We start from the raw sequence: 27,367 nt of genomic DNA, 5'->3' as shown, positions 1-27,367 counted from the left end.
TCACACATGCAGGCTCTTTCTGACATGCTTGTCATCCTTATTTGGGAGGTAGAAACTCCCACTGGGCATGTTAGACGCTTAACTAGTTCAGACACGTGGAGCACATCTCTGTTGTATGGATCTTAACTGGTGGAGACAAGCAAATGCACCTGTGTCACACTGCAGGGTGCAGCAGCTGAGCACAGGGTGGAGCCTCAGCAGCAGCAGCCTGCATCCAGCGTTACGTCTTCTGCTTGTCTGGAGGGTTACTGCCATTCAGTACCACTGCCTTTATCCAGATAAAGAAACAACTCATCTAGTTTCGGAAATTCATGCAACGTAATGTACTCTGCTGATGAAAATTAAAGAGATTCTTTAAGTTCAGAGTTTGGTTCAGATCTAAGAGGGTTGAATATTAATAAAAACTGGATGCACTTTGTTAATTAAAGCAGAAATTTTGCTTTTTTTAAATGGAATTATGCATTTTCAAACATTTCCCTGTGGTCTACATAAACTGTAAATGCTTTGCTTGGAGTATGGAACAATCCTTCAATGACTTCTTAATGCAATAGGTCACAAATGCATAGAGTGGCTAAAAAGTTTTTTCTTCACTGTAGTCCAGATCCTTCCATTGGATAATTTTTTATTTATTTATTTACACATGATAAAAACAGCAATGGAAAAAAAACAACATTCAAACAAGTAACAAAATTGTGCAGGAGAAGTTAGAAGCCAAAAAAAAAAAAAAGGCTTATATGAATACCTCCCCCGAAATGAACAATACACAAAAAAAAGAATTAAAAAATACAATATAAATTATTTATTATATTAAAAAAATTATATTATTACTGCAGTGATTAATGTTTCAGTTCTTTAACCCTCTAACTGATTCAGTGAGGAGCTTCTCATTCTGAAACAACCATGTCAAGACCTGCATCAAGTAAAGAAAACAACTAAGGAGATGATGAAACTACAAAAACTGGGTTATAAACTGTCCAATGTATTATTAAAAGCTGGTGCCAGTATATGCAAACTTCACTGAGGACTATTAAATTGGACAGTAAATAAATAAAAAGTCATTCTACTAAAACCAGTCAAAATAGGAAATGGATAAAGATGGACCCCTAACTGAGGACTGTGTACTTGTGGAGTTCAGATTCAGTCTTGGTGTGATGTCTTCTGTAAACTGGAAGTGCCTTCTGTCTAAATAACTAGATGTCATCAGATTCTTTTCAGCTCAGAGGTTGAAGCTGTTGAAGCCTTTTAGCTTTAGATACAGTGGAGTTATGTTTACCAGGCAGGTGGGGGTCTATTGAAAAAAGGCTTCCCGGGGTTTGGTGGTGGTCTAGGGGTGAAAACTCCAGCTGTGAACTGTATCGAGTCCAAATTTATTCAGTTCTATCTGTGTATGGTGTCCTCTCTGAACTTAAAATATAAAGGAGGGAAGCTTCATTTGCATTATGTTGCATTATGGGAATTGTAGGATGTTGTGGGTTTTTTTCTAAATGGACTAAATATGTTTGGTTTTGGACGACTCTTTTAAAGCCACTCCATTTGTATCATTATGTTTTTGAGAGAAGCAAGCTATTGGGATCTCAATTTCATAATTTTATGTTTTGTAGACTAAATATTACAAATAGGCCTATAATAAAAATGTTAATAACTGTGTTAGGTGAAGGTGTATACTTTATATGTATCAAACATTATTTCTTTACCTAAAGATGAATAAAGGTAGATGTTACTACATGAATGCTTTGCAAGATAACACGCAACTTCCACTGATATCCACGTCACTTCTTATTTTTTCCAGCAGTGTTCCATCCCATGGGAATCTATTCCTGGTTAGCAGCTGACAAGTCTAATTTTCATAGCATCCCAAAATCTTAACATGCAAAAAAAAAAAAAAAAAATGCTCATATTAGAGTCTTAAAATGAGGATTGTACAGCTCTGTCTCTGATCATCTGTGTCACATCTTCTAGTTTTCCCTGTGCAGCTTTGAGGGGGCGCCCTGAACAGAAGCAGGAGTGTGATTTTTTTGTTGTTTTTTCTCTCTCGTTTTGTCGTCCAGGTGGAATCGCGGGACACGTTGAACAGCATTGCGCTCAAGTTTGACACCACACCCAACGAGCTGGTTCAGCTGAACAAGCTTTTCTCCAGGGCGGTGGTGCCTGGACAGGTGTGACCCGCCGTGCACGCCCTCATATTCACCTGCATCATGCCATCACAGCTGTACCACACACACACACACACACAACCCAGACTAACCGCTCCATCATGTAGCTCAGGGGTGTCAAATTTATTACACTTCAGGGGTCACATTCAGCCCAATTTGATCTCAAGTGGGTCAGACCAGTAAATTAATAACATAATAACCTATAATTAATGTCAACTTTAAACTTTTTTCTATGTTTTAGAGTGATATGTAATAAAAGTGTACAAACTCCTTTAAAAAATGTGAATAACATAAACAACCTGAAATTTCTTAAGACAAATAAGTGCACTTTTAACAATATTATGCCTCAGCTTACTATTTGCAACTGACAGATTGCAGTTATAATGATATACAGTTGCGGAAAAAATTACACTGGGTTACAAAAAAATGTTTTTTGCAAGTTGTCTAGGTTTTTTCAACTGAATTAGGACCATTTTGCACCGCTAAATCCAAAAATGACATCTGTTTTTCTCAATCGGGTCAGTTTTTTTTTGCTAATTTGATTTTGAAAAATTTGATCTTCTCACAATCTGCGCCCAAACTTTATCTTGGTCACCAAGTTTAATACCAAAATAAGATTGGTAAGCACACTTTATGAAACTTGTGACTTGATTCCTGTTAGGTACAATGGTGTATTCACCGCAGATGTAGCAGAATACGTCAGGCTTATTTTTGCAAGATCTTCTACAGTAGTCGAAGCCATTTCATTCACCTGTAATATTAAAAAACACATTAATCATAAATTGGCAAAAGTAAAATCTTCAGAACTCGTTTATTGCAAGAAATATGAAAGAATTTTGTATCATATGATGTGAAAATGCCCATAAATGTAAGCAAAAATGTTAAAAAGCCAATATGTAGCATAGTTCAGAAAGTTGACCTGATTGAGCAAAATTAATGTGATTTTTGGATTCAGCACACCAAAATTATCCTAAATCAGCTCAAAAAACTTAAACAATAAATTTGTTGTTGACCAGTGTTATCAGACCATCAAAAGTCATCAAAAACAATGGTTCTGTAATCTAGTACTAACTCCTGTGTGTATCATGTGACAAAAACAGACAGAAAAGAAAACATGGACTGAATAAAAGCACTGTTTTTATCAGTACAATGCCATAGATATTGATTTGAGAACTCAAGTGATTTTGGTTATTATCAAGAAAACATGTTAAATGGATAGACATCAGCTCTGAAATTCAACTACTATGAGCTATTTTTGTTGTTTTCACTATATTTGTCCAAACAAATGTACCTTTAGTTGTACCAGGCATTAAAATGAACAAGAAATAGAAGAAAACAAGGGTGGTCTAATACTTTTTTCTGCGACTGTACAAAGGCATAAAACATTTAGTAACAGACAGAATAGTGCGAAAATAAATAATGACAACTCCAATTTTTTTCTGTGTTTTAATGTAATAAAGTAAAATGACATTATGAAAATGTTAATATTTATAAACTATCCTTTCACAAAAAGTGTGAGTATCCTTATTTTTAACAATGTTATACTTCAATTTATCATTTTCACATGTGGATCACAGCTCGTAGATCACAGTGGATCTATAAAGGCATAAAACATTTAGTAAAAGGCAGAATATTGTTAAAATTGATCTTATTTTTCGTAAAAAAAAAACTAACTCAGGGCTGCTACAATTCAATTGCACTTAATGTATTTATTCCGTTATGACTGTATTTTAACTGTATTTTAATTGTATTTTAAACTGTATTTTAACTGTCCTGCACTGTAAAGCACTTTGTGACTCCCTGTCAGTGAAAAGTGCTGTATAAAAAAATGTACTTACTTGCTTAAGAAATTTCAGGTTGTTAATATATGTTCAGGTTAGTTTGTAAACATAAACACGTTCATGCAATTTTACTTTTTCTCTTATTATATGCTATTATTTTACTGGTCTGGCCCACTTGGTTTTCATGTGGCACTTGAACTAATATGAGTTTGATTGTTAATGTCTTCAGTGTAATTGTTGTACAGATTGAACCCTTTGGCGGGCTGTTTTTGGCCCACGGGCTGCATGTTTGGCTCCCCTGATGTAGCTTTTTAATTCATCTTGCATCTGCACATTTGGTTTAATCTCATGAACGGTTTCCAAAATATGAGGATGAATGCATGTGTTCCTTCCTGAGTCACTCATCACATCCACACTATCTGTTCCCCCAGTTAATTGCCTGCTAATTACCGTGCCATTAGGATGCAACATGTTGCAAAAGGCCTACTTTGTTCCTAAAACGGTATAGTAATAAAACTGTCCAGAAGACGCTTTAGTTCCGACAAGACGACTCTAACTATCCATCTTTATCCCGCTGAACACCACGCCAACCTCCCCGGCTTTTATGCTCATCCTTTCCTTTTTTTTTTTTAGCAGCGACTCAGATTTGCTTTGTTTCCGTTGTTTTTTTCCCAACAGGGGAAGGTGACAAAAAATCCCAAATGTTATTTTGTCTCTGTATTTCTTGGCATCAAATTGAAATCCAGTTTAATGGAGATGAGCCGTATTTGCCAATCCTGCTGGCATTCCTTTTCTCCGTCTCTCGGCAGAAACAATGCTGACTTGAGCTGCTTCCAAACAGAAGGGTGTGGAGAGCACTTACCCAACTATCATCTCTCCACCGCTACGGTTAAATCCATAGCGCAAGCACTTAGTTTTATTTTTTTAACGTTTAAAACTGTGCCTGAATTGATGCATTATCCTAACTAGGTTGTTTAATGATGAAAAGATTTGTTAGTTGCAGCTCTGGCCACATTCATCAGCTTTAATGCCGCTGACCTATTTTTTGCTTCAATATACAGTAGCTATGGCGCAGGTCTAATTAAGGCTATTATATATGTCCCTGCAGATCAGCCATGCCATTGTAGCCTTATATCAGCCCCGTACAGGATCCCTGCTGTTAATTTTTAATTTAGAATTTGGAAAGGTTAATATCTGGCCGGGGATTAGAGACATGGTATGGATCCAATAGTAGCCTTTACATTAGAGACATGTCACATGGTTTGTGTGTGACTCACTCCAGACTTATTAAATCCAGTGTTTAAAGAGCGGGTACAAAAAGCCAACGACCAAATTATGATTAGTACACCCGTGGAAATGAGTTTTTTTTAGACATTTGCATTTAAAATACCATTTTACAAACCAGGAGTAATTTGGAATCACTTATGTGGACAAAAGTACATGTATTCAGGTGTTTCTTTACTAACATGGGACTAGGATACAAAACAATAATGACAAATGTCAGAATATAGTTTTATTTTGGGATAAATATCATTACATTACATTGGTATTAGCGCATATTTTTTGTGGTCTGACTGTAAATAATAATAATTTACTACCACAACTACTACTTTCTTCACATCTCACTTAGGAAGAAAAAAATCTCCATTTAACTTTAAAGAAATATTGATGTTTATAAACTATATGGACAAAAAATATTGCTACACATCGTGGCTACAGCTTGTAAAATGTCCTGCTCATGCTAATTTGAGATATAAACATCAATAATTCCTTAAATTTTATATATGTTTATATCGCAAATCAGCATGAACCGAACACCTTACAGCTGTAGCCACGATGTGTCCCAATATTTTTGTCCATATAGTTTATAAACGTTAGTATTTCTTTAAAGTTTAACCCTTTATAGGACACTCATTGAAATACTCTGAAATTCAAAATTTCAACCTTACTGTGTTGTTGGACATCATCATCTACCTCCTCTTGCCTTGAAACATCTGAGCAGCACTTGCTAAAAAGTAAACACATGCAATAAAACAACTGTTGTTAGGTCATAAACTAACAAAAATCACTAATATTCACTATTTACAGGTTCAAAATCTCTATAAAATCTCTTTGAATCACTGCATAATGTTATTTAGAAAAAAAAAAAAGAAAAAAAAAAACCATGCTTCTGGACCTCACTGAGGCATGGGATTGGCCCCATTTTTAATGTTTGAGGAAATTACCAAAAATAATCACTTGCCCAATAAAGGGTTAATGGGAGATTTTTCTTCTTAAGTGAGATGTGAAGAAAGTAGATGGTTAGTTGTGGTAGAAAATTATTTTTTACAGTCAGAGCACAAAAAATATTTTAGAAATTTAAAGGTAGAACATTTAAAATCATAGTCATGGATTAAAAAAATTAAATTAAAATCAATGTTGAGAGAAATTAAGTCAAAACCATCTCTGTTGCATTTTGGAAGCAAAGATAACAATTTAAACCAAACTATCTGATGCAATGATATTTATCCCAATATAAAACTATATTCTGACATTAGTCATTTCTGTTTTTTGTCTCAGACCCCTGATTGATTGATTGATTGATGTATTTATTTCGAACATGAATGTCAAACAGAAGAAAATAAATAAACAAAACACTTAAACATAAGACATATAATACATATTCGAAAAGGAGAAGAAGTACAACTTATAAACTCCCACCCCTTCTCCTTATATAATTAATAACAATAATAACCTTCCTCGTCTAATCATATCTACACACTATGCCATAATATGACTGAGACTTACTAGTAAATAATTAGGTTTCTGGCTTTATATTATTATGAACAAATATAATATGATTTACATAAACACATAATACAATAACACATATATGTAAATACATATTCATACACAGATCTATACACACATATACACCCACATATATACACACACACATACACACCTATATATACATTTACACACACTTACCACATACTTGTACATCTTTATAGCACCCAGTGATATAGCACCCCTGTTAGAAAAGAAACACCTGAATTCAATGTGTCCCAATACTTTTGTCCATATAGTGTATAAATAACCCGCAGAGGCACAAATCAATGCACAGATGAATATTTTAATCTCATTCCCATCTCTGCTAATTCTGACATAATCTTTCTTTGCTCATCCTCACCAACAGCATGAGACGGCCGACCTGCTTTTGTGTTATTTGCTTTGTCAAACAGGTGGATGAATGGTTGAGTGTGTGAGTGTGTGACCGGGATGTGTCTTTATCTCTGTCTCCGGTCATGGATGTGTGTTTGCACAAAGCCGCTGCCTGTGTAAATACAGACGTGGATTGTGTTTGCAGGTTCTTTACGTTCCTGATCCTGAGTACGTCTCCAGCGTCGGAAGCTCCCCCTCCCTCAGTCCCATCAGCCCTCTGTCTCCCACCTCCTCGGAAGCAGATTTAGAGAAGGTGACGGTACGTTGACCACGCGCTGCGGCGCCACTTCATGTTTTGCATCCACCGTAGATCAGTTTATTGTGTGTTTGCTTCCTCATGGGAGCCATTTCAGACATGCTGGCGTGTGAACATGTAATTATACCTTGTCAACCCAGATGCAGACGCACAATGAACTAACAACACCAACACATACAATCACAGAAACGCCGCATATGTCACATGACCATCCAGAGTGACGTGTCACAGCATAGAGGACAGAACAGACAATAATCTCCACGTGTAGGTCGGACTGTAAAACCTGCCTGGTTTTTACCAAGGACAGGACGAGAAGTGATGTGTTTGTTCTCAGTCGCACAGTTTATAGTCGAGAACAAGGACGTACAAGTTGCCTTTGGTCAAAGACGTTCTGTCATTTTGTCATCGATGCTCTGAGATCATGTCTTTATGAGGTTTATCAGCTTCATCTTGAAACAAAACATGCAGCCACTGAAGCTTTGAACAGTTTTTTTCACACTGCTCATACATAGTTATTTAGTTTTATAGTTATTTATTAAGACACTATTCACCCAGACATTAACCTTTTGGAGTCCTTGAACGCACCATCGGGCCAAAATAACATAATCGATTTAAAATGACGTAGCAGCAGACGGAGCCGCGCTGAGTCTCTGTTTCAGCTCATGTGAAAGTGCAGATGTCGAAGTAAAACTGTGAAGTTAATTGTGTTGAAAGGACAAGTAAAACCAGACTTATGATGCACAATAAAAACATAATTTTTGGCAATATTGTCACCATGTTTGGTGCAGGAAGAGACAGTAAAAACTAGCTACTAACTTTAATGAAAAAAAACATGACACTGTATTTGGTGGAAAAGTGCACTCCATCAACCAATCATATGTGTTGCATCTTGTGACACCCGACTGTTGTTATAAATAGTTTTCTGAGTTGGAAAAATGGTTCATTGAACATGTTTGTCCATCACATTGTGACACCTGATTGTGTAGTAAATCGTTGTATATAGTTTTCCTAAAAAACGCCTGCAGCATTGCCTACATTTTCATGTAAATACTTGTTTATACCTTCGTTTTAACCTTCTTTTGAGATATTAAGAACAGTTTATTATTTATAATCAAACAGATTGAAACACAATAGTTAATTAGACAATAATAAATAATCTACATAAGAAGACCTGATGCAGACGTCCCATGTTTCCATATATTTATACATTTCTATGTTAGACTGTATCCATAAATGTGGTTACTTGAAAGCCTCATGAATTTGACCCATTACTGAAATTATACCTTTTATTGTATTACAGTATTACAATGTGTAGAGATGTAAATATGCCCCATATTATTAATGTGACCATCTTGTGTTTTTTGTTCAATGTAAACATGAATTTAATGCTCATTTTAGCTCATATAGAATTTTTGCAAAGCCTTTTGGAAAGCACATTACCTGCTTCCTGCCACTAGGGCTCTTTCAATCAAAACAAAAACAAAAGATGTATTGTAGTTTGATGTAGTGAGGGATCATGGGAATTGTCATGTTTTTTTTACCATAAACCTGATGTAAATGTTGAGACATAGGCAGAAATCATACTTAGAGGTGGTTTAGTTTATATAGGACTTATTCACATAACCAGAGGTGATGTATATTCATCATATTATGTCATTTCATTCTAATTAAAAACAGGAAGTTACATTAATGCATTATGAAGACAGTTACAGCGAATTAAAGTATGATTTTCTCTGAATTATATCATTGTTGGAAACAGGTGGTTTAATTTAAGTTAAGCATCTTTAAGTGTCCAAAAAAGCACAATATTAGTGTGATGTATTATTATTATTATTATTAAGTACACAAGTCAAGAAAATAATTAGCCTTGGCATCTTAATGGACACGTTAATGCGGGAGTGTTATGTATTACAGCTTTTATATCAGCATCGCAGTACTGTTTGTGGTGCAGTTCATTCCTGCACTTATAAATACTCATATTTATGTGACATGGCTTCATGTTGTTTGGAGCTTTATGCTTCCCTTGGCTCGTACAGCTTCACTATTGTTGCACGAGGAACAAATCAGCAGCTTTGAGGCTCATTGTTTGTTGTTAAAGTGACTTCAGGTTTGGTCCAGTCAGCCGTACACATCCCTGCGCTTTAAGGCCGGCAGTATGAGCCATCTCCCTGCGGTACTGCGTCTGCAGCATCTGAATGAGCCAATCATTAAGCACCGCAGGAAGCCCGGCGTTCCCTTAAGAAATATGACTGTTTGCTGGTCTCCATGGAAACACCCGGTCTTGTTTTGCACACTTTTGTAAGAAAATGGATACTGCTGTCTCCGTCGCCGTCACTGTCACCGCCAAGTTTAGACGCCCTCCCACCGCAGGTGCTCCCATCTCTGGACGTTAATTTCTCCACGGTCGCCTAAAGAAAGGCCCCTGTTCATTTACTACTTATCTATTTAGGTCATGCCTGTGAGAACGGGAGCATATTGGGCGGCTCTCGACGGGGGGAGGATCAGAGAGAAGGGCTGTGACTGCCGAGAAATTAAGCCCTTAAAAGTGATGCCGTGTCTGATATTTAGAGCAACTAATGAACGGAGCAGCCTGTTCTCCCAGACAAGTAGCCAGGCAGCAATTATTCCAGGCAGAGGAAGTGTGCTTGGAAGGCACAAGAGAGGGAGCATTACCTCACCCGATGTGTCAACTCTGTATGTGTTTGTGGAGGCGTTTTGTGTGTGTGTCTGTTACTGGGTCTGTATCTGTCAACTCTATGTTTGTGTGTTCCTGCTATCTCCTTCTTCCTGTGTGTGTGTGTGTGTGTGTGTGTGTGTGTGTGTGTGTGTGTGTCTGTCTGTGTGTGTGTGTGTTATTTGCCCATGTCGAATCGCATCGAGGTGCCCTTTGAGTTTTACGCCACAGGAAGGACCTTAATAAGTTACTCTGCTTCTTTTAGTTTTTTTCCTCCAGAATCCCCGACATCTTTTAATTACAGGCCTCTTTCGGCACGTCTCAACAAGGATATTATCCAAATAAATGGCTCTGGGAGGTGCAGTAATAGCAACGCAAGCAGAAAATAGCTATGAAGAAGAGTTTGGATTAAGAAAAGGTTGGGATGTAGCAGCAGATGTTTAGACGCCGTAGGTAAATTCAGTAGCTGCTGCATATATCCTGTGTCTGTTAGGTTATTATACAGTACATTAGAAATAGAGGGTTTATAGGAGCCAGGGGTATCACATTTATTTTAATTCGGGGGCCACGTACAGTTAAGTGGGCCGGATTAGTAACATTTGAACATAAAAACCTGAAAAAAATGTCAACTCCAAACTTTTCTCACTGTTTTAGAGTGAACAAAGTAAAATTATGTAATGAAAATGTTTAAATCTACAAACTATCCTTTAAAAAATGCAAATAACATGAGCAACTATGAACAACTAGAAATTTCTTAAGACAAAATAAATGCAAATTTAACAATTTTATGCCTCAGCCTATAATTTACAATTTACAGATCACAGTGGATCGACAAATGCGCAAAACATTTAGTAAGAGGCAGAACACTGGAAAAAATCCAAATCTTACCAAGTATATTTTTCTCATTTCTAGTCAAAATATCTCATCACACTTAGAATAAGACATAATCACCTAAAGAGTAACTTTTCAGTGAGATATAAGAACTGATTTTTAGACAATAGATCTTGAAAATCTTATTTCAAGAAATCTTACCAAGATAATTTGCACTTGTTCCATTGGCAGATTTTTTTTTTTTTTTTTGCTTGAATTAAGTAAAACAAAATCTTGAATTAAGCAAAAAAAGAAATCTGCTAGGGGAATAAGTGAAAATTATCTGGGTAAGATTTCTTGAAATAAGATTTTCAAGATCTATTGTCTAAAAATCAGTTCTTATATCTCACTAAAAAGTTACTCTTTAGGTGATTATGTCTTATTTTAAGTGTGATGAGATATTTTTGACTAGAAATGAGAAAAATACACTTGGTAAGATTTTCATTTTTTCCAGTGTTCTGCCTGTTACTAAATGTTTTGTGTTTATTCAGATCCACTGTGATCTGTAAGCTGTAAATGATAGGCTGAGGCATAATATTGTTAAAAATTGCAGTTATTTTTTGAAAGAATTTTAAAGTTGTTCATAGTTGCTCATGTTATGTGCATTTTTTAACTATAGTTTGTAGATGTAAACATTTTCATTATGTAATTTTACTTTGTTCACTTTGTTTGCAGTGAATATTGTTAAAATTGCACTTACTTCTCTTAAGATATTTCAGATTATTCACTTTTTTTAAAAAGTATAGTTTGTAAATGTAAATGTTTTCATACGATTTTACTTTTTTACACTAAAACAAAGACAAAAAAATTGGAGTTGTCATTATTTATAGGTTATTATGATAGTGGGCGGCCATGGCTCAGATGGTAGAGGGGGTCGTCCAATAACCGAAGGGTTGGCAGTTTGAAGCCCGCTCTGTCCCAGTCATGTGCTGTTGTGTCCTTGGGCAAGACACTTCACCCTCCTGGCCCCCAGCGCTGCACACTGGTGTATGAATGTTTGGTGGTGGTCGGAGGGGCCGTAGGTGCAAATTGTCAGCCACGCTTCCGTCAGTCTGCCCCAGGGCAGCTGTGGATACAGATGTAGTTTACCACCACCAGACGGAGGATGTGAGAGCGAATGAATAATGTGTGCGCTTCGAGTATGCGTTCATAGAAAAGCACTATATAAATCTAATCCATTATTATTATTAGTGTTTTACTGGTCTCATACTGGTCTGTATGGGCCTTCTGAACTCCTTGATTGTTAATATCTTCAATGTAATTTTTCCATTTCACAGATTCATGTCATGGGCCTGATTGGACCCTTTGGCGGGCCGCTTTTGGTCCGCAGGCTGTATGTTTGACACCCCTGATGTATAGTGTCTGTATATTGTGTGTGAGGCAGGTAAAGTAGTGTCAGTGATGGGGCTAAAGGCCAGATAAGGCAGCTCTGAAGTGTCTTCATGCTCTTGGCCTGCCTGCCAACCTGCTGGTATTGGCAGCAAAAAGTAACACATCTTGCAGGCATGGATCGTTGGCTGGCTGTCTGGCCGGCTGAGTGTGTGTGTGTGTTTTTGTGTGTGTGTTCATGCATGGGTAGCAGGCTGACTTTCTGGCTGTCGGCCGTGCTGTCGTTGGATTATTTGGCAGCCGCCGGCTTGCTGGCGTCCTCTCTCTCTGGTCATCTGTGCAAGCAGCCGCGTCCTCTTTGTCCTATAAAGACCCCTCGCTCGGACTCGTACACACTCGCTTACGTTACGCACACACTCACACAGGCCGACTCACCAGTGACCTTCCCGTTTCTTCCTCTGTTGGCACCTCGTTGGCCTCCCTCCTTCCTTCCTTCCTCTCTTTCGCTGGGGCGGAAACTAAAATTAGCATGAGAGGAAGTAACGCTGTTTCAGACTAGCAGCGGTACATGTCTGGTGCCACGCAGGTGAAGATGCTTCATCTGCCTTATATTTAGTCCTGGAAGGAAAAGCACCAAAGCACGCACTAAAGCACTCTGCTGCAAGTAAATATACCCTTAGTACAGTAAAAGTACATATTATCAGCAAAATATACCTTCAGTATTAGATGTGAAAGTTGTCGCTGTGCAATAAAATGGTCTGTTTCACCAAATACAGGGTCATTAAAAATCTTTGAAAGTCATTAAATAGATTTTGTGAAAATTAAAGCCTTAAATGGCATTAAAAAGCATTAAATTTGATGTCCAGAGGCATTCAAAAATGAAATATACTTGATGGGAAAAAAGCATTGTTATTCACAATTTATTTTGATTATACAAACATTTGATAATTTTGATCGGAAGTATAGTGTGATGATTGACAAGTGGAAGCCTTTAATTGTCATTTGTTTATGGCGATACATGAAGTCACAACACCAGTTGCTTGGAATGCAACGTGCTGTGAGCGTGCTCATGCCGTAGCGAAAGAGTGGAGGAAATATTAGCAAATGTCAGAAAAATGGGGAAATGCAAGTTTCAGTAGAAGTGATTGGAGGAGGAACTATTCAGAACCTGGTTAAAGCCTGTCGATGGTAAACCGACATAAAACTATATATAAAACTGTATCTGCAGTTGGACATGGGCATTAAATGTGTTTGAAGTGGCATTAAAAAGGCAGCAGAAAAAATTCTAGTTTTGACGTGGCTCTCAACCCACCAGTCATCAATGAAACATTGGCTACAAGCCCTTTTCGAGGTGATCTAGTGGTCATCAGCCCATATTAATAATGCTAAGCTTAGAACATTGGAGATGTGGAAAAAAGCTGCAGAGGATGTTAAGAAACTGTTGTCATGACTTGAGATTTTCATCTACGGTAACTCTATATGTCCTGTTTGTAATCCTGATTAATACTCTGTTCATTCAGTTAGATTTTTGCTTTATTTGTGAGATGTTCAATACCAGATTGTTTGTCCCACAAGGAGGGGAATAAGAGTGTGTGTGTGTGTGTGTGGGGGGTGTGTGTGTGTGTGTGGGGGGGGTGTTCTGTGTGTAATGTAGGTGTAGTGTACATTTCTTGTTGTGTAATGTTGAATTTGTTTGTTTATTCTTGCAAACTGAAAATTTAAATCAATAAAAACAATTAAATGCAAAATAAACAATAAAGTGGCATTAAAAAGGGCATTTAAATGCATTAAATTAGATTTGTTGATACCTGCAGAAAGCCTGGAGTGTGATGTTTTTATTTAATACAAGGATGTGAAACTCATTTTAGTTCAGGGGCCACATTCAGACCAATTCAAACTCAAGTGGGCTGGACCAGTAAAATAATAATATAACTTATAAATAATGACAACTCAAAATTTACTTCTCTGTTTAGGTACAAAAAAGTTAAATAAAATTATGAAAATGTTTGCATTTACAAATTATCCTTTACTAAAAAAAAATGTGAATAACCTGAACAACCTGACATATCTTAAAAGGGTCATATTTTGCTAAACCCACTTTTAAAAGTCTTTGGTACTTTTATTTGTGTATCCTTTATTAGACCCTAATAGTTGAAACAGTTTAAATTTGAACCCTCCAGGTGCTGCAGAGTTATCTTTATATTCATTTCTGGCAGAAATCGAGTGGATTTCTACAACCTGTTTTAATTCCTGCTTAATTTGTTACGTTTTATAACTAGTTACGCCACAACATTTGCACACATAAGGTCAAGACTTCCGATGAGCATTTCTCAGAGTAACGAGAAACAGGACAGAGCAGCATGGTCAACAACCTGGAGGGGGCGGGGCCTGAAATGGCTCATGTGCATTTAAAGGGCCAGCGCTCAAAACCACCTTTCTGGTGTCAATACTCAGAAATAGGGTTGAAGATGGACCTGTGGAGTTGAATTAATGAAGAATTCAGACCCAAGCAGAGCATTTACAGTTTATGTAGACCACGGGACATGTTTTAAAATGCATAATTCCATTTTTAAAAAAAACAAAGTATGACCCCTTTAAGAAAAATAAGTGCAGTTTAACATTATTTTCTTATCATTTACACATGTTGCATTCCAACTTACAAATTACAGTTGATCTACAAAATCACAAAGCATTTAATAACAAGAATAATACTGTTAAAATTTTGGAATTTGGAACTAAAATGATTTTGACACCCTTGAGTGTTAATATCTTCAGCGTAACTTCACAAATTCATCCTGTGACCCACATTGGAAGCTTTGTCGGCCGGTTTTGGCCCACGGGCCGTATGTTTGACACCCTTGATTTGATAATTCTGTTGCATTTATATGTATATAGCTACTCTAGATGTTCAAGGATAAGATTATTCGAGTTACTTTACTCTAATCTACAGCAGTGTCCTGTAAATTAAAAAAAAGAAGCTTTTCCTGAGCTCAAAACAGCCGTATGTTCACAGTTGTGATAATACATTTATCAGCTAATCCATGGTTTTAAAACAGTTTCTGTGGGTTTAAAAGGTTTCCTCAGCCCTTGTAATAACACAGTGTTCTTTAGTTTATCGAAAATCAGTAGATTCAGAGATTGGCCACCCTCGCTAGACCAGAATGGGAAGTAAAACTGCATTGTGAAAACTTACTAAAGCTGTCAGACTAGTGGAGAGATGTAGAGAAGAATTCTAAAACTCCAAAAGAAAACAGTAAAGTGTATGTATCTTAGCTGAATTTAGTAAAGTTCTATCCAGAATGAAAGCATCTCCGTGTGATTAAACATGACAGATTCAGTTGCTCTCCTCTCCACAGTCAGTTCATTATTTTTCTGATATATTTCCTGAAGTGACGCTGTACTTCAGCAGCTCTCACCTCAGACGTTTGATGAATCCTGATCGTCGTGTGCTCCCTCTTGCAGAACAGCGCCGTGCCCACAAGGTGGAGCTGTGGATTGATTTTTGATTGCACCATGTGTCACTGTCAAGGTCAAAGCCTGGTGGCACCTGCAGGCTTCTCCTCTGAAGTCTTTATTAGTACATGAAGGCAGATTGGACTGTTGATATATGCCGTTTAAAGGAAATAGTATCTGATTTGTGAAAGAAATGTCAAAACTGCGTCTGTCTTCTTTTGATAATCTTTATGATCGAATCTGTTAAATGCAAAAAAGGAATTGATGCATTTCACACTTGATATGCATTTTATCTGGTTTGTGAAATAAATGTCAGTTGTATCTTTCCAGAACATATTTTATTAACATTTTATCAGTCTGGTTGAAGTCATGTGTCACTGGAGCTGCAGCATCTTTCTGGATTGTTCCACTCTTCTGCTCTGAAATGTGGGTGAAGAGAGAAATATTGGTTGGAAGCTAAAAGGATATTGATTTCTGTAGCCCTACCACAGCTGTCATCTAACACTGTTCCACTCATCTCCTGTCCCCAGCATCAGCACCCCCCCCCACCTCTATCCCCCCTCTATCCCCCCTCCCTCGCTGCTTTTACCACAGCAGATTGTTACGATGTGGCTCTATTCTCACGCCCCGTACAGACTGACACAACAGCCATGTTTTGCCTCGTCTCATTTTCTCACCTCAGCTCTTTTCTTCCTGTACATCCATTTCAATCCCCCCTCCCTCCTTCGCCTCCTCCCTCCTCCATGTCGCTCTCCTCGTTTCCTCCTCACGACAGTCGCTGACGGTCGGAGGCAGCTCTTTCATCTCTGGGTTTCAGCCTGTCCACTCAGCTCTGTTTCCACTTTGATGGGAAAAGAAATCCGGTTTCCAACTCTGAGGAATGTGGTCATTTCAGGACAGGGACGACGTGTAACTCACCTGGAGTGACTTTAAATACGCTGCAGACAGTGGGAAAAAGTTGTCTGGCATCCTTAAAATGTTACACAGTCTCAAATATTATCATGAAACCTTTGCAGAAAAGTCTTTTTTGTCTTTCAAAAGGTGTGGCTGCATCAGACAGACACAAACAAAAGCAAATTAAATAAGTGGTGCCAGGCATGACAAACCCTGCCCCTCATATGTATGTCACCAGTTATAACTAAATAAGAAGATTTTTTAAAACCATAAAAAATTTGAACTTTGACCTATGTTTCCCAAAATGTAATGGCATCAGTAATGGCAGAGTCATTTGTAACCTATAAACTCAGTTTGGTATGAATTCAACCAATAGTTTCGCTGCTAAAGTGTTAACAAACAGGCAAACAAAAACAAAAACAAATGGTGCCAGGCACAACAAACCCCAGCCCTCGCATATATTGTATCTTATTTTGGCATCAGTCCAGCTGATATCATCATGTCTATGCATTTGCTGATGTCAACATATCAATTGCCTCTATATATGTGCCAAGCTTGAAGTAAATTGAAACAAAATTGATATTTTTATAGACATTTGAAATTTCGCCCATCATAAGTAAATGGGAGAAAAAAGATTTTAAAAATTCATAAAATATTTGAACTTTCACCTACTTTTCCCAAAATGTAATGATATCTATTCTGGGTCACTGGCAATTCCAAACCCAGTTTGGTATGAATTCAACCAATAGTTTTGCTGCTAGTGTTAACAAACAAACAAAGAAACAAACCGAACCAAAAACAATACCCCTTGCCTCCGCTTTTAGGGGCGGGGTAATGAACTTTATGCACAGCTTCACTACTTCCTGAACTTCAGGTGCTCCTTTATTTCCTGTCTGTCATTATTGGACACACTGATTAATCCAGGTGTGTCTGCTACTACTTGTTGTGACTACTGTGGTCTGGCACACCTGAATTAATCAGTGTATCCAATAATAAAAGGCAGGAAATAAAGGAGCCACCTGAAGTTCAGGAAGTAGTGTGGCTGTGCAGAGAGCCCATTACAGTTTCATGTGTTTCATTATCATTGTCGTCAGTCCATAGAGGGCACCACCCCAAATAAAATGACCTAAGGAAGGGGGAAAAAAAGTTTACTCTACCCATAGTTCCTGTCAGTAGGGATGGGAATCGATAAGAATTTAACGATTCTGATTCCATTATCAATTTTGGTTATCGATCCAATTCCTTATCCATTTTCTTATTGATTCTCATTGGGTGAGGGAATAAAAGAGTACAAATGGGTGTGTTTGCATTAACTGTCTTTTATATTTGCATCCCTGCACAGAAAATATACCATATACATCCCCCGGGGGGGGGGGGGGGGGTGTGTGCAGTGAAAGTGAAACTTAAGGCGCTCTATTAATTCCTCTATTCCCGCATGTCCACTACGTGGATCCGGTTCGACTCGGCTCGGCCCGTCTCCCGTCGTTGTGCACCTCATTTCCTTTCCCCTACCTTTGGAAACTTGTATTTGAGGGGGTACAACATTTGTTGTCGCACCAGGACCGGAACTGGGCCCGGCGTTCACTCTGCCGCCACATTCACAAGTGTAGCTAAGTAATGTATCAAATACGTGACATTCCTGTAAATGAATCGCATGCTGTGGACAAATGTTTGAGCATACTAGAGGGATTCCACCCTTTTGAAAACATGGAAGCTTTGCAAGGGTTACAAGTGGACCTGGTGTCGTCTTTTTGGACCTGGTGTCGTCTTTTTGGACCGTGTCTGCCTCAACACCATGTTGGTTACGTTCTGACCAAAACAATGCAGCATACGCCTGACGTCATTGTGCATGTGCAACAAAGGTGAAATCGATAAGCAGAATCGTTGAGGAGGTAGGCAAACGATTCCAAGGAATTGAGCTACTGGGATCCGGTTCTCAAAAAGAACCGGTTCTCGATCCCCATCCCTACCTGTCAGTTTATTGAAGTCGGTTTAACTGTATTTTTTGTGACTATGTTCATGCTGAACAGGTGTGTGTGTGTGTGTGTGTGTGTGTCTCTGAAAACTGTTACTGATCAGGTGACTTGAGGCTGTGTTCTCATTGGATGATTTACGACTTACCTCTGTTGCCCTGTAGCCAATCTGAGCTGTGATTGGATGGTTTTCACTGGGTTGTAATACAGATACTTTCAGGATAACTAACAGATCTAGGTCAGTTTAAAAGAGTTCAGGGTCATGTTTGTTTTCACTGTTACTGTCGTTGTATAATGTTTTCATGATCGATTATCATTCCGCTTATAATTAAGTTGTAATTATGTTTATATATTTTCATGCTGTTCATTTAGTGCCAGGGCTGTTTTGTGTTGGTGGATGAGTCTTTTTTTTTTTTTTTTTCTTTCCCTTGGCTGAATTTCTTAGTTTATCTGCGTTGAAATCTGTATTTTTCTGTTTGTAGTTGCTGTCAATAAATGTTTACAACCATCCTTGATCTGCATTTCGACTGCATGGGGCGTCTTCTTATGTAACGGATGCAACAAAAAGCTAGATTAAATAACATGAGCTCATTCAAAGGTCTCTTTCAGGGCGTCGCTGTGATTGTTGTGTCTCCTCCGGTTTCTGGGTGTCACGATACTCTCAGCATCCACTATTGTCAAACTAATGAGGTCCTCACATGTCACGTATTTCCTTTAGATCCTATATCGTTGAATGTCTATTCTAGTGTTTAGTGAATGAACTGAAGTGCCACCATCACTTATTATTCTTTACTTACATGGACTGACAGCTGCACCGAGCCTGGGAAAAAGCAGAAGTTCAGTTCATCGTTTAATAAGTAGACAGGTGAGTTTAGAATCATCCCTTATAGCAGTTCACTTCAGCTCCACCTGCAAAAATATTGGCTGCCCTGGAGGAATGTGCAGGGCAAATGCTGGTCATATATTAAAGGATTTAGTAGTGCAAAGAAAGCAGAAGCTCAGAAAAGCAATATTCCCTCAGAATTATGTGAAGCAGCTTTGGCAGAGTGATGCCGTCCCATCATCCACAGCCTAAAAGTGTATTGATTCGTTAACGGCATGTATGCCTCGGTACTGACAACAGGCAAATTGTCTCAACAACACTAATATAAATCAGATTTTATGAAGCTGGTTACTTTTTATTTATCTCTACAGCTTTGGACAGACTTTCTTATTCCAATATTTCACTTCTATTATGATGCTAAGACAGTTACAGCTGGTGAAACTTTACTTTTCCATTAAGCCGGTTAAGAAATGAGACGAGGAGGGAGAGAGTGTAGTTTAGTTAAGCATTCAGCACAAACTGTTATTCAGAATGACACACTGGGAAGAAGAAGCGGAAATTGTTCTCATGCATTAAAAGGGTAAATGGGCAGAAAAATTGCAGTAATAAAAGCAAAATGGGTTTTAGCGTTGACCGAGGAAAGGATAGTTTAACCCATAAAGACCCAGTGCTATTTTTGTGTTAGTTTCCAAATTATTTTTTTCTCTATTTAATCTTTCTTAAGTGATTTATCACCATTTAGTATTGTTTGTTTATTACTTCCGCCAAGGAGGTTATGTTTTCATTGGGGTTTGTTTGTTTGTCTGTTAGCAAGATAACTCAAAAAGTTATGGACGGATTTTGACGAAATTTTCAGGAAATGTTGATACTGGCACAAGGAACAAATTATTAAATTTTGGTGGTGATCGGGGGGGAATGACACTGATCTGCCTTAGTGGAGGTCTGCGCGCTCCAACTGCTTTTCTAGTTTGTTCATTTCAAATTTGCATTAAAACCAAACAACAAAAGGATTACATAAAAGAAAGTCCAACATTCGAAAAGGAGCGGGGTGAAGTTTAATTTATAATCTCCCACCCCCGTACCCCGTCTTTCAACCTACCCTAAATTTCTACACAAAATTGCTATACATATTAAGGATAGATTGTCCATTTTGCACCAGCATCTCACATTTTTCACCATTTATTATAATAATACCTTCTGTATTTTGAGTTTTTTTTTGTGTGTGTGAAAATCAAGTATTTAATTTACTGATCATGTAGATGTTCATTAAAGCTCAGTTTCAAGTTGAGAGATGTTTCAGAAACAGAGAAAACTGAAGAAGATGTGACTTTTTTCAGCAAAGATATCATTGACTGAATGTTAAAACAATTGTCTCCATCCACTGTCACTGATCCAACTCAGTAGGTTTTACTGGTGAATCCGTATTGAAGAAGATGATGATGTTTCCATGTCCAAATGAGTCATATCTGATGACCATGAAAAGATGACAAACTGCATTTTACACCATTTATTTCCATGTATTGATAGGTTTAGTGGTTCGTAAGTTATTAAACATTTTAGATCAGTAGATGATTTTGGTTGCCAGTAGCTGTTTGGGTCTTCGAGGGTTAAAAGGGCTGAAGCAGAGTGCACAGTAGACAGGATTTAAAAGATTTTAACCCGATTTTAGGATTAATATGCAACATCTCTGAGGGATTATTGTTGTAATTGCACACATTTAAGCATGCATCATCATTTTTGCAGCATTTCCACAAACTCAACCTGGATCCTGACAATAGTCTCATTATTTGTACATACGATTTAGGTTAACGTGTAACTTTACCGACTTATGTTGTAAGAACTGGGGCAGGTTGGAGGTGCACTGGTTGCCAATAGCAGCATGTAGCAGGAAGCTGTGTACAACACAGGTACATTAGTCACAGAGGAGCTGGCAGCTCGGTCAGGTGTGTGGAACGTGATTGGATGTTCGGATCAGGTGATTATTCAGCATGACTGTGCAGGTCCAGGGTAAATAATATGTAGTAGTGAAGTGGAAAAGAAACGGAGGCAGCAAATCCAGGTTTATTTTCTTAGTCTTGCTTGATGTTAACGCAGTAAATCCACCTAAATTCCATACTGATTGTCTCCAGTTAGCTTCTTACGGTCAGAAAATAGTATTATTAGTCCACATAAAGGCCATATAACATTTCAGCCTCATATCTTCATGAGACGGAAGCTGATTTAACTGTAAAAACAAGTCCGAAAAAAGAGGCTAAGTTCAGTAACTCCCTGCTTTTGAAGTATTTATGATCAATGCATTAAATTTTTTAGTTGTTGTTGCTCTAAGGTACAAGTTGTTTTTAATTTCTGTAAAAAGAGGATCTACAGTTGTATGTTTACCAGATCATATCTTACTGAAAATTGTAAAAAACAAATAAATAAATAAATCTTATGTTAGTACATCAGTGCAGTTTTGACATTGAAGCACATCAGATTTCAACATTCATTTACTGCATGTTGTAGAATTCTTGTGGTGAATAAATAAATAATGAAATTTTATTATTTATAATTGAGATATTCCACACCTCTATTTTAAATGCATATACCTCTTCTATGAGAAGCTCAACCGCAAAAACAATTACGTCATGAAAAGAGCATTAACAGAGCACTAATATATGCACAAATATGAGAATGGAATCCAAAGGGTTTTCTATGGTGTTTACAAGGACCGTATCATATTTACTGAAAATTTGAAGCAAATCAGTGACGGTCAATCAGGAGGCGATATGACCGACCAATAGGACAAAAGAGTAGATGGATCCAATTATCTTAAGCTTATTTTATCTTAAGCACCACCAAAGAAGAGTTTTTAATTGATGTTTTTTAAAGACATATATTTAAGTGACAGTTTTTAGTCATGTTTCTCCAACATTAAAACGAAATAAGATACGTCTGCTTTGTGAAACTAAATGCCAGTCAACTTTTAACCCTTTCTTGCATGTTGCACAGTTATACTAGTGTAATTAAAATCACAATATTTGCAATAACTTACCTAAACTTATAGTATTAATAGTAGTGTATAGCCCTAGAGTACCTTAATTACCACATGGATTACCTGGTAGTTACTGCTCCTGTTATATTCATACACTATCAGGTCATTAAACCCATTAAGACCCAGTGCTAATTTGTGGCAGTTCCCAATATTAAGTGATTTATCACCATTTATTATAATATTATCCTTTGTGTTTTGCAGTTTTTCAGTGTATATCATGTATTTTCCAATATTTTATTCTCTAATCATGTAGATTTTCATGAAAACTCAATATCAAAACAGAAAAAAACGGAAGAAAAAGTGCCCGTTTCAGCAAAGATATCAGCAATAACTGAATGTTACAAAAATGTGTCCATCCACTGTCATTTGTCAAACTCCATGGGTTTTACCAGTGAATCAATGTTCCAGAAGATGACAGTGTTTACACGTTCACTACGGAGCCTCTGAACGTCCAAATGGGTCTTATCTGATGACCGTGTAAAGATGACAACGTGTATTTTACAGCAATTATTTATATGTACTGATAGGATTAGTGGATCGACACATATTAAACAGTTTAGATCAGTAGATGGTTTTGGTTGTCAGTGGCTGTTTGGGTCTTTTTGGGTTAAACTACATTCTAACCACTGTTGCATCCCGGCCTAGGGGTTTACCGAGACGTACATAATGCACTCTCTTTGTCCCCTCCTAACTCCCAAGCACAAACGCCAGTCCAATATTTGAACTAAAGTTCAAATATTGATTATTAAATAACTAAAGGAGGGTTAGGGGAGGGCTCAGCCAAAACAACAAACAAAAAGTCTTCTTCAAAGTTCAAACTAAATTCCCTGATCAAAAAATAAATGCAAGAAATAAATTACATGAAGCTAACCTAAACTCCCTAAACGAAAAACAGGAGAAAACGTGAAAACAAAAGAGCCACACCCCCTACCAGAAAATTAGGATTGTTCGAAACAAAGGCACTATTTACAACTATTTACAATTTAACAAACTAACACAGACACACGACGACTGATGATCAACACACACAGGAATCACAGTTGGGAGTTGGCAGCGAGCAAGGAGGGAACTTTAAGGCCATTTAAATATGGTGATCTATCTGGTTCCACCAATCCACTTCCTCCTGCAAGGGAAACAAAATGACAAAAGACAACACAGCACCCCTACAGGTCTGGAGACAACACAGCACACACTATAACACAAAATATAAACATAAATAGACAAATTATGACCCAGGGTTATAACACCATTGATTTGCATTTGTGTATGTCAGTCAAAATAAGACCTGAATCCATGTGGACGTGTGCAATTGTCTTTGTTTTTTTTAATCATTCATGAGTGAACGGGTTAATGTCACCATCTCTGTTCGGTGTCTTTGCTCATCAGCGACAGCTCCGTGGTACAAACTACCAGCAGAAATGATCGTCTATCTTCTTGACTTGCCTAATAAGCGCCCGTTCTCCTCTGACGGACAGCTTCTCCATCCTTTCTCATGTGCACCGTGTGGGACGTGTGATGCCTGTTATTTCGTTACCAACACATAACACCCCTTCCTTACATGTGCCATCTTAAATGACGGGGAATGCGAGGCAGTGTTTGTTTGCATTTCTTCGAGGGAGGACATGTTTTGACACCTGTAGCTGCTCAGTTCATCCCAGGTGTGAGTTACACATATGCGAGGAGTGTGGTTTCTCCGTTGGCAGGTGTGTGTTCTGCTGAATCTTTCGTTTTTTTGGTCGAATATTGGCGTCTCCGCTTGTCATGTTTAACCTCGGTGCTGGAAGGCCGGCTCCAATGAGTCACCGGGAAGTGACTGGCGTTTTAAGTGTGGTTGTGTAGGTGAGGTGTTCAGTGAAGTGGATGACAAACCACTTAAAAGCAAACTAATTCCCACACAGTGTCCTCTTCTTCAACAGCTGGGCTTCAGATCCCAAAACGGCAACTGTAAATCACTTGTGGGGTTTTTTTTTGTTTTTTTGTTGAAAGGATGCTCTAGAAACTTTTATTTTCAGCTCTCCAGCTCCTCCTCATCTCCAGTTGTACATTTTTAGGTCTGTTTCTGCTCTTGTTGTCAGAGAGGCTTGTTTTGGCTGTAACAGATTGGCCGCCCCCCTCATCCTCCCCGGCTGCCAGTGTCTGGGTGCTGGTGTCGGTGTGGGTCAGTAGCTGCAGGCTGTTTGTCGACTGTGCTGGGAGACGGCGAGGGGGCGGCGGGGAGGCGAGGGGGCGGGTGTCAGAAGGACAGCAGACAGTTGTTATGGGCTCCAGCTCTTCACCGCGACTGTAGCTCTTCATGGCTCTTCGCTTCTCCGCTGCCCCCACCACCACCACCACCACTTGATGATAACGCCCACGCTCTCATCCCTGTCCTCTTTTTCCCTTTCGTCCTCGCTCTGATCTCCCTCTTTTATTGCCTTCAGCTCTTTCTCTCCTTAACACTCTCTTCCCCTTTAGCCTGTGTCCAACACTTTTTGACTTCCTCATCCCCACCTTCACACCTACTTCTGTCTTCATCAGTCAAACACTGCATTCGGGAATACACTGTAGTACAGATGGCTTTGTTTGAATTAACTCTTTAATGTCAAATATGCACAAACATTTGCATTTGAGATGCTTTTAAAGGGGTCATATTTATCTAAACCCACTTTTTTTAGTCTTTGGTTCATTTATTTGTGTATTTGGACTCTAATAGTTCATACAGTTTGAATTTGAACCCTCCAAGCGCTGCAAAGCTATCTTTATATTGATTTTTGGCAAAAATAGAGTGGATTTCTACAACCTGTTTTAATTCCTTCTTAATTTGTTATGTTTTATAACTTGTTATGTCATGACATTTGCACATATAAGGTCAAGACTTCCAACAAAATGGAAGTTCTGGAACTGTTAGAAATGGTCCTAGTGTCATCTTTACCTGAATATAACCATACTTTAGAGCGTTTCAGAACCAAAATACAGAAGCAATGTGATGACACCGTGGAACTGATGAACAGAATCATTATGCAAACAAACTAATGATTCCAATGAATTCAGCTACTGGGAACCACTTCCCAACTGATTCCAATTCTTGATTCCCATCCCCAGTGATGGTAAACTCCAACTTATTATCGTCTTAGCATTTTCACATTTGACACTTGCATCTTCTACAATTTCTTCCTCTTCTTTTTTCTTTTCTCTTTTCTTTTCTATTTTACACACATGCAGATGTAAAAGAACGAAAGAAATCAAATTAACTTGTATACATACATGAAGACATCAGAGTATTGGAATTATTGGAATTGTCTTCTCTCTGTAGCACTTTGAGATTCCACTGAATGAAATTGCTTTATAAATGTGATTTATTATTATTATTATTATTATTATTATTATTATTATTATTATTATTATTATTACTGTATTATTATTGTACCCGTGGTGCCATTGTACGATAGTGCCCTCCTGTGCTGTAACATCGGGACACACATCAGACACAGAACGTCCATTATAGTAGGATTATTATTATTATTATTATTATTATTATTATTATTATTATTACTACTACTATTGTATTATTATTGTACCCGTGGTGCCATTGTACGATAGCGCCCTCCCGTGCTGCAACATCGGGACACACATCAGACACAGAACATCCATTATAGTAGGATTATTATTATCATTATTATTATTATTATTATTATCATTATTGTTATTAGTATTATTAGTATTATTATTATTACTACTACTATTGTATTATTATTGTAGCCGTGGTGCCATTGTACGGTAGCGCCCTCCCATGCTGCAACATCGGGACACGCATCGGACACAGAACGTCTATTATAGTAGGATTATTAAAATGATTATTATTATCATTATTATTATTATTATTATTATTATTATTATTATTATTAATTATTTATTTATTTATTTTTCATTATTGGGGAGAAACCCAGGTGAGATAATCTGATTATTTGTAATCAGATCACTGCTGTTATCTGATAAAATATGTCATCACATTATCACTTGAATAATGTAATAACTCCATAAATCAGATGATGATTGGACTTTTCGTGTGCATGCAAACTGGCTCAGTGTTGCCGCCAGTCCATGTCGCATGCCATTGTTCAGTCAATCAGCCCAACAACCCGTTTCATTCTACTAAATGTCTCTGAGTCACATCATTGTCCCCATGGACGATTATTCAGACAGACTTCAATCAGTTTCTCCCTGTGGCTCAGACATGGCATGGCAGCAGGCCACTGGTACAAACACCAAGCCCACCACACCTCGCGTTTCCAGCCCAGCAGACACGCCATCTGTGGCAGATTGCACTGTTACCATGGTGGAGATGAAGAAACTGCAACAAAATGGCTTTATCGTGTATGCGTCGACATACAGTATGATAGAACAACACAGCTGAAGCATAATTCACATGCATTGTTAATTGCGCATCATTTGGCACATACTCCATAAAAAAGTGCAACTGCATCATAAATATATTCTATGTCTAATATTTCTGCTACTGCTTTACACAGCCATAGATTTATCTTACCATGTTTTGCTGCCTTAAGGCTCTCTACAACCAACTAGAGTACATAAAAAGGAAAATGTCGCATATTTATGAAGCCTTATTCTTCTTCAGTGGTTTTCAGTAGCGGAGGAGTTTACTTTACATTCGACTGCACAAACAATTGAAAGGAACTCCATATAAATGAAGCATTCACCCAAAGGCATCCACACAAACTCATAGATGTGTGTTAATGCACAAATCGCCCACGTGACGCACATAGCGAAGTCGCTTTTGTGCACGAGGTCACTCAAGGGGATGTTAGTCGCTAATAATATAACAGTAACTAGGCATGTTGGGGGGGGGAAGCATAGTAATTAAAACTTCAGTCTCATGAACATTTTTCACCTAATTACCACTGTGAATCTGAGGTACACACATGGCAC

At 37.9% G+C, this 27,367-nt stretch overlaps 1 protein-coding gene across 1 annotated transcript in view; it reads left to right on the top strand.

Moving 5' to 3' along the window:
- oxr1a (oxidation resistance 1a) overlaps positions 1-27,367 on the top strand; it is a 330,273-nt gene that overhangs the window by 270,418 nt on the left and 32,488 nt on the right. The window contains 2 exon segments of the mRNA XM_030157978.1: positions 2,049-2,156; positions 7,284-7,397. Of these exon segments, the coding sequence (XP_030013838.1) occupies positions 2,049-2,156; positions 7,284-7,397 (222 nt within the window).

The sequence above is a fragment of the Sphaeramia orbicularis genome, chromosome 16 (assembly GCF_902148855.1).
Source record: "Sphaeramia orbicularis chromosome 16, fSphaOr1.1, whole genome shotgun sequence".
Taxonomy (NCBI): domain Eukaryota; kingdom Metazoa; phylum Chordata; class Actinopteri; order Kurtiformes; family Apogonidae; genus Sphaeramia; species Sphaeramia orbicularis.
The sequence above is the reverse complement of the archived record's forward strand: the minus strand, read 5'-3'. Positions and strand labels throughout refer to the sequence as shown.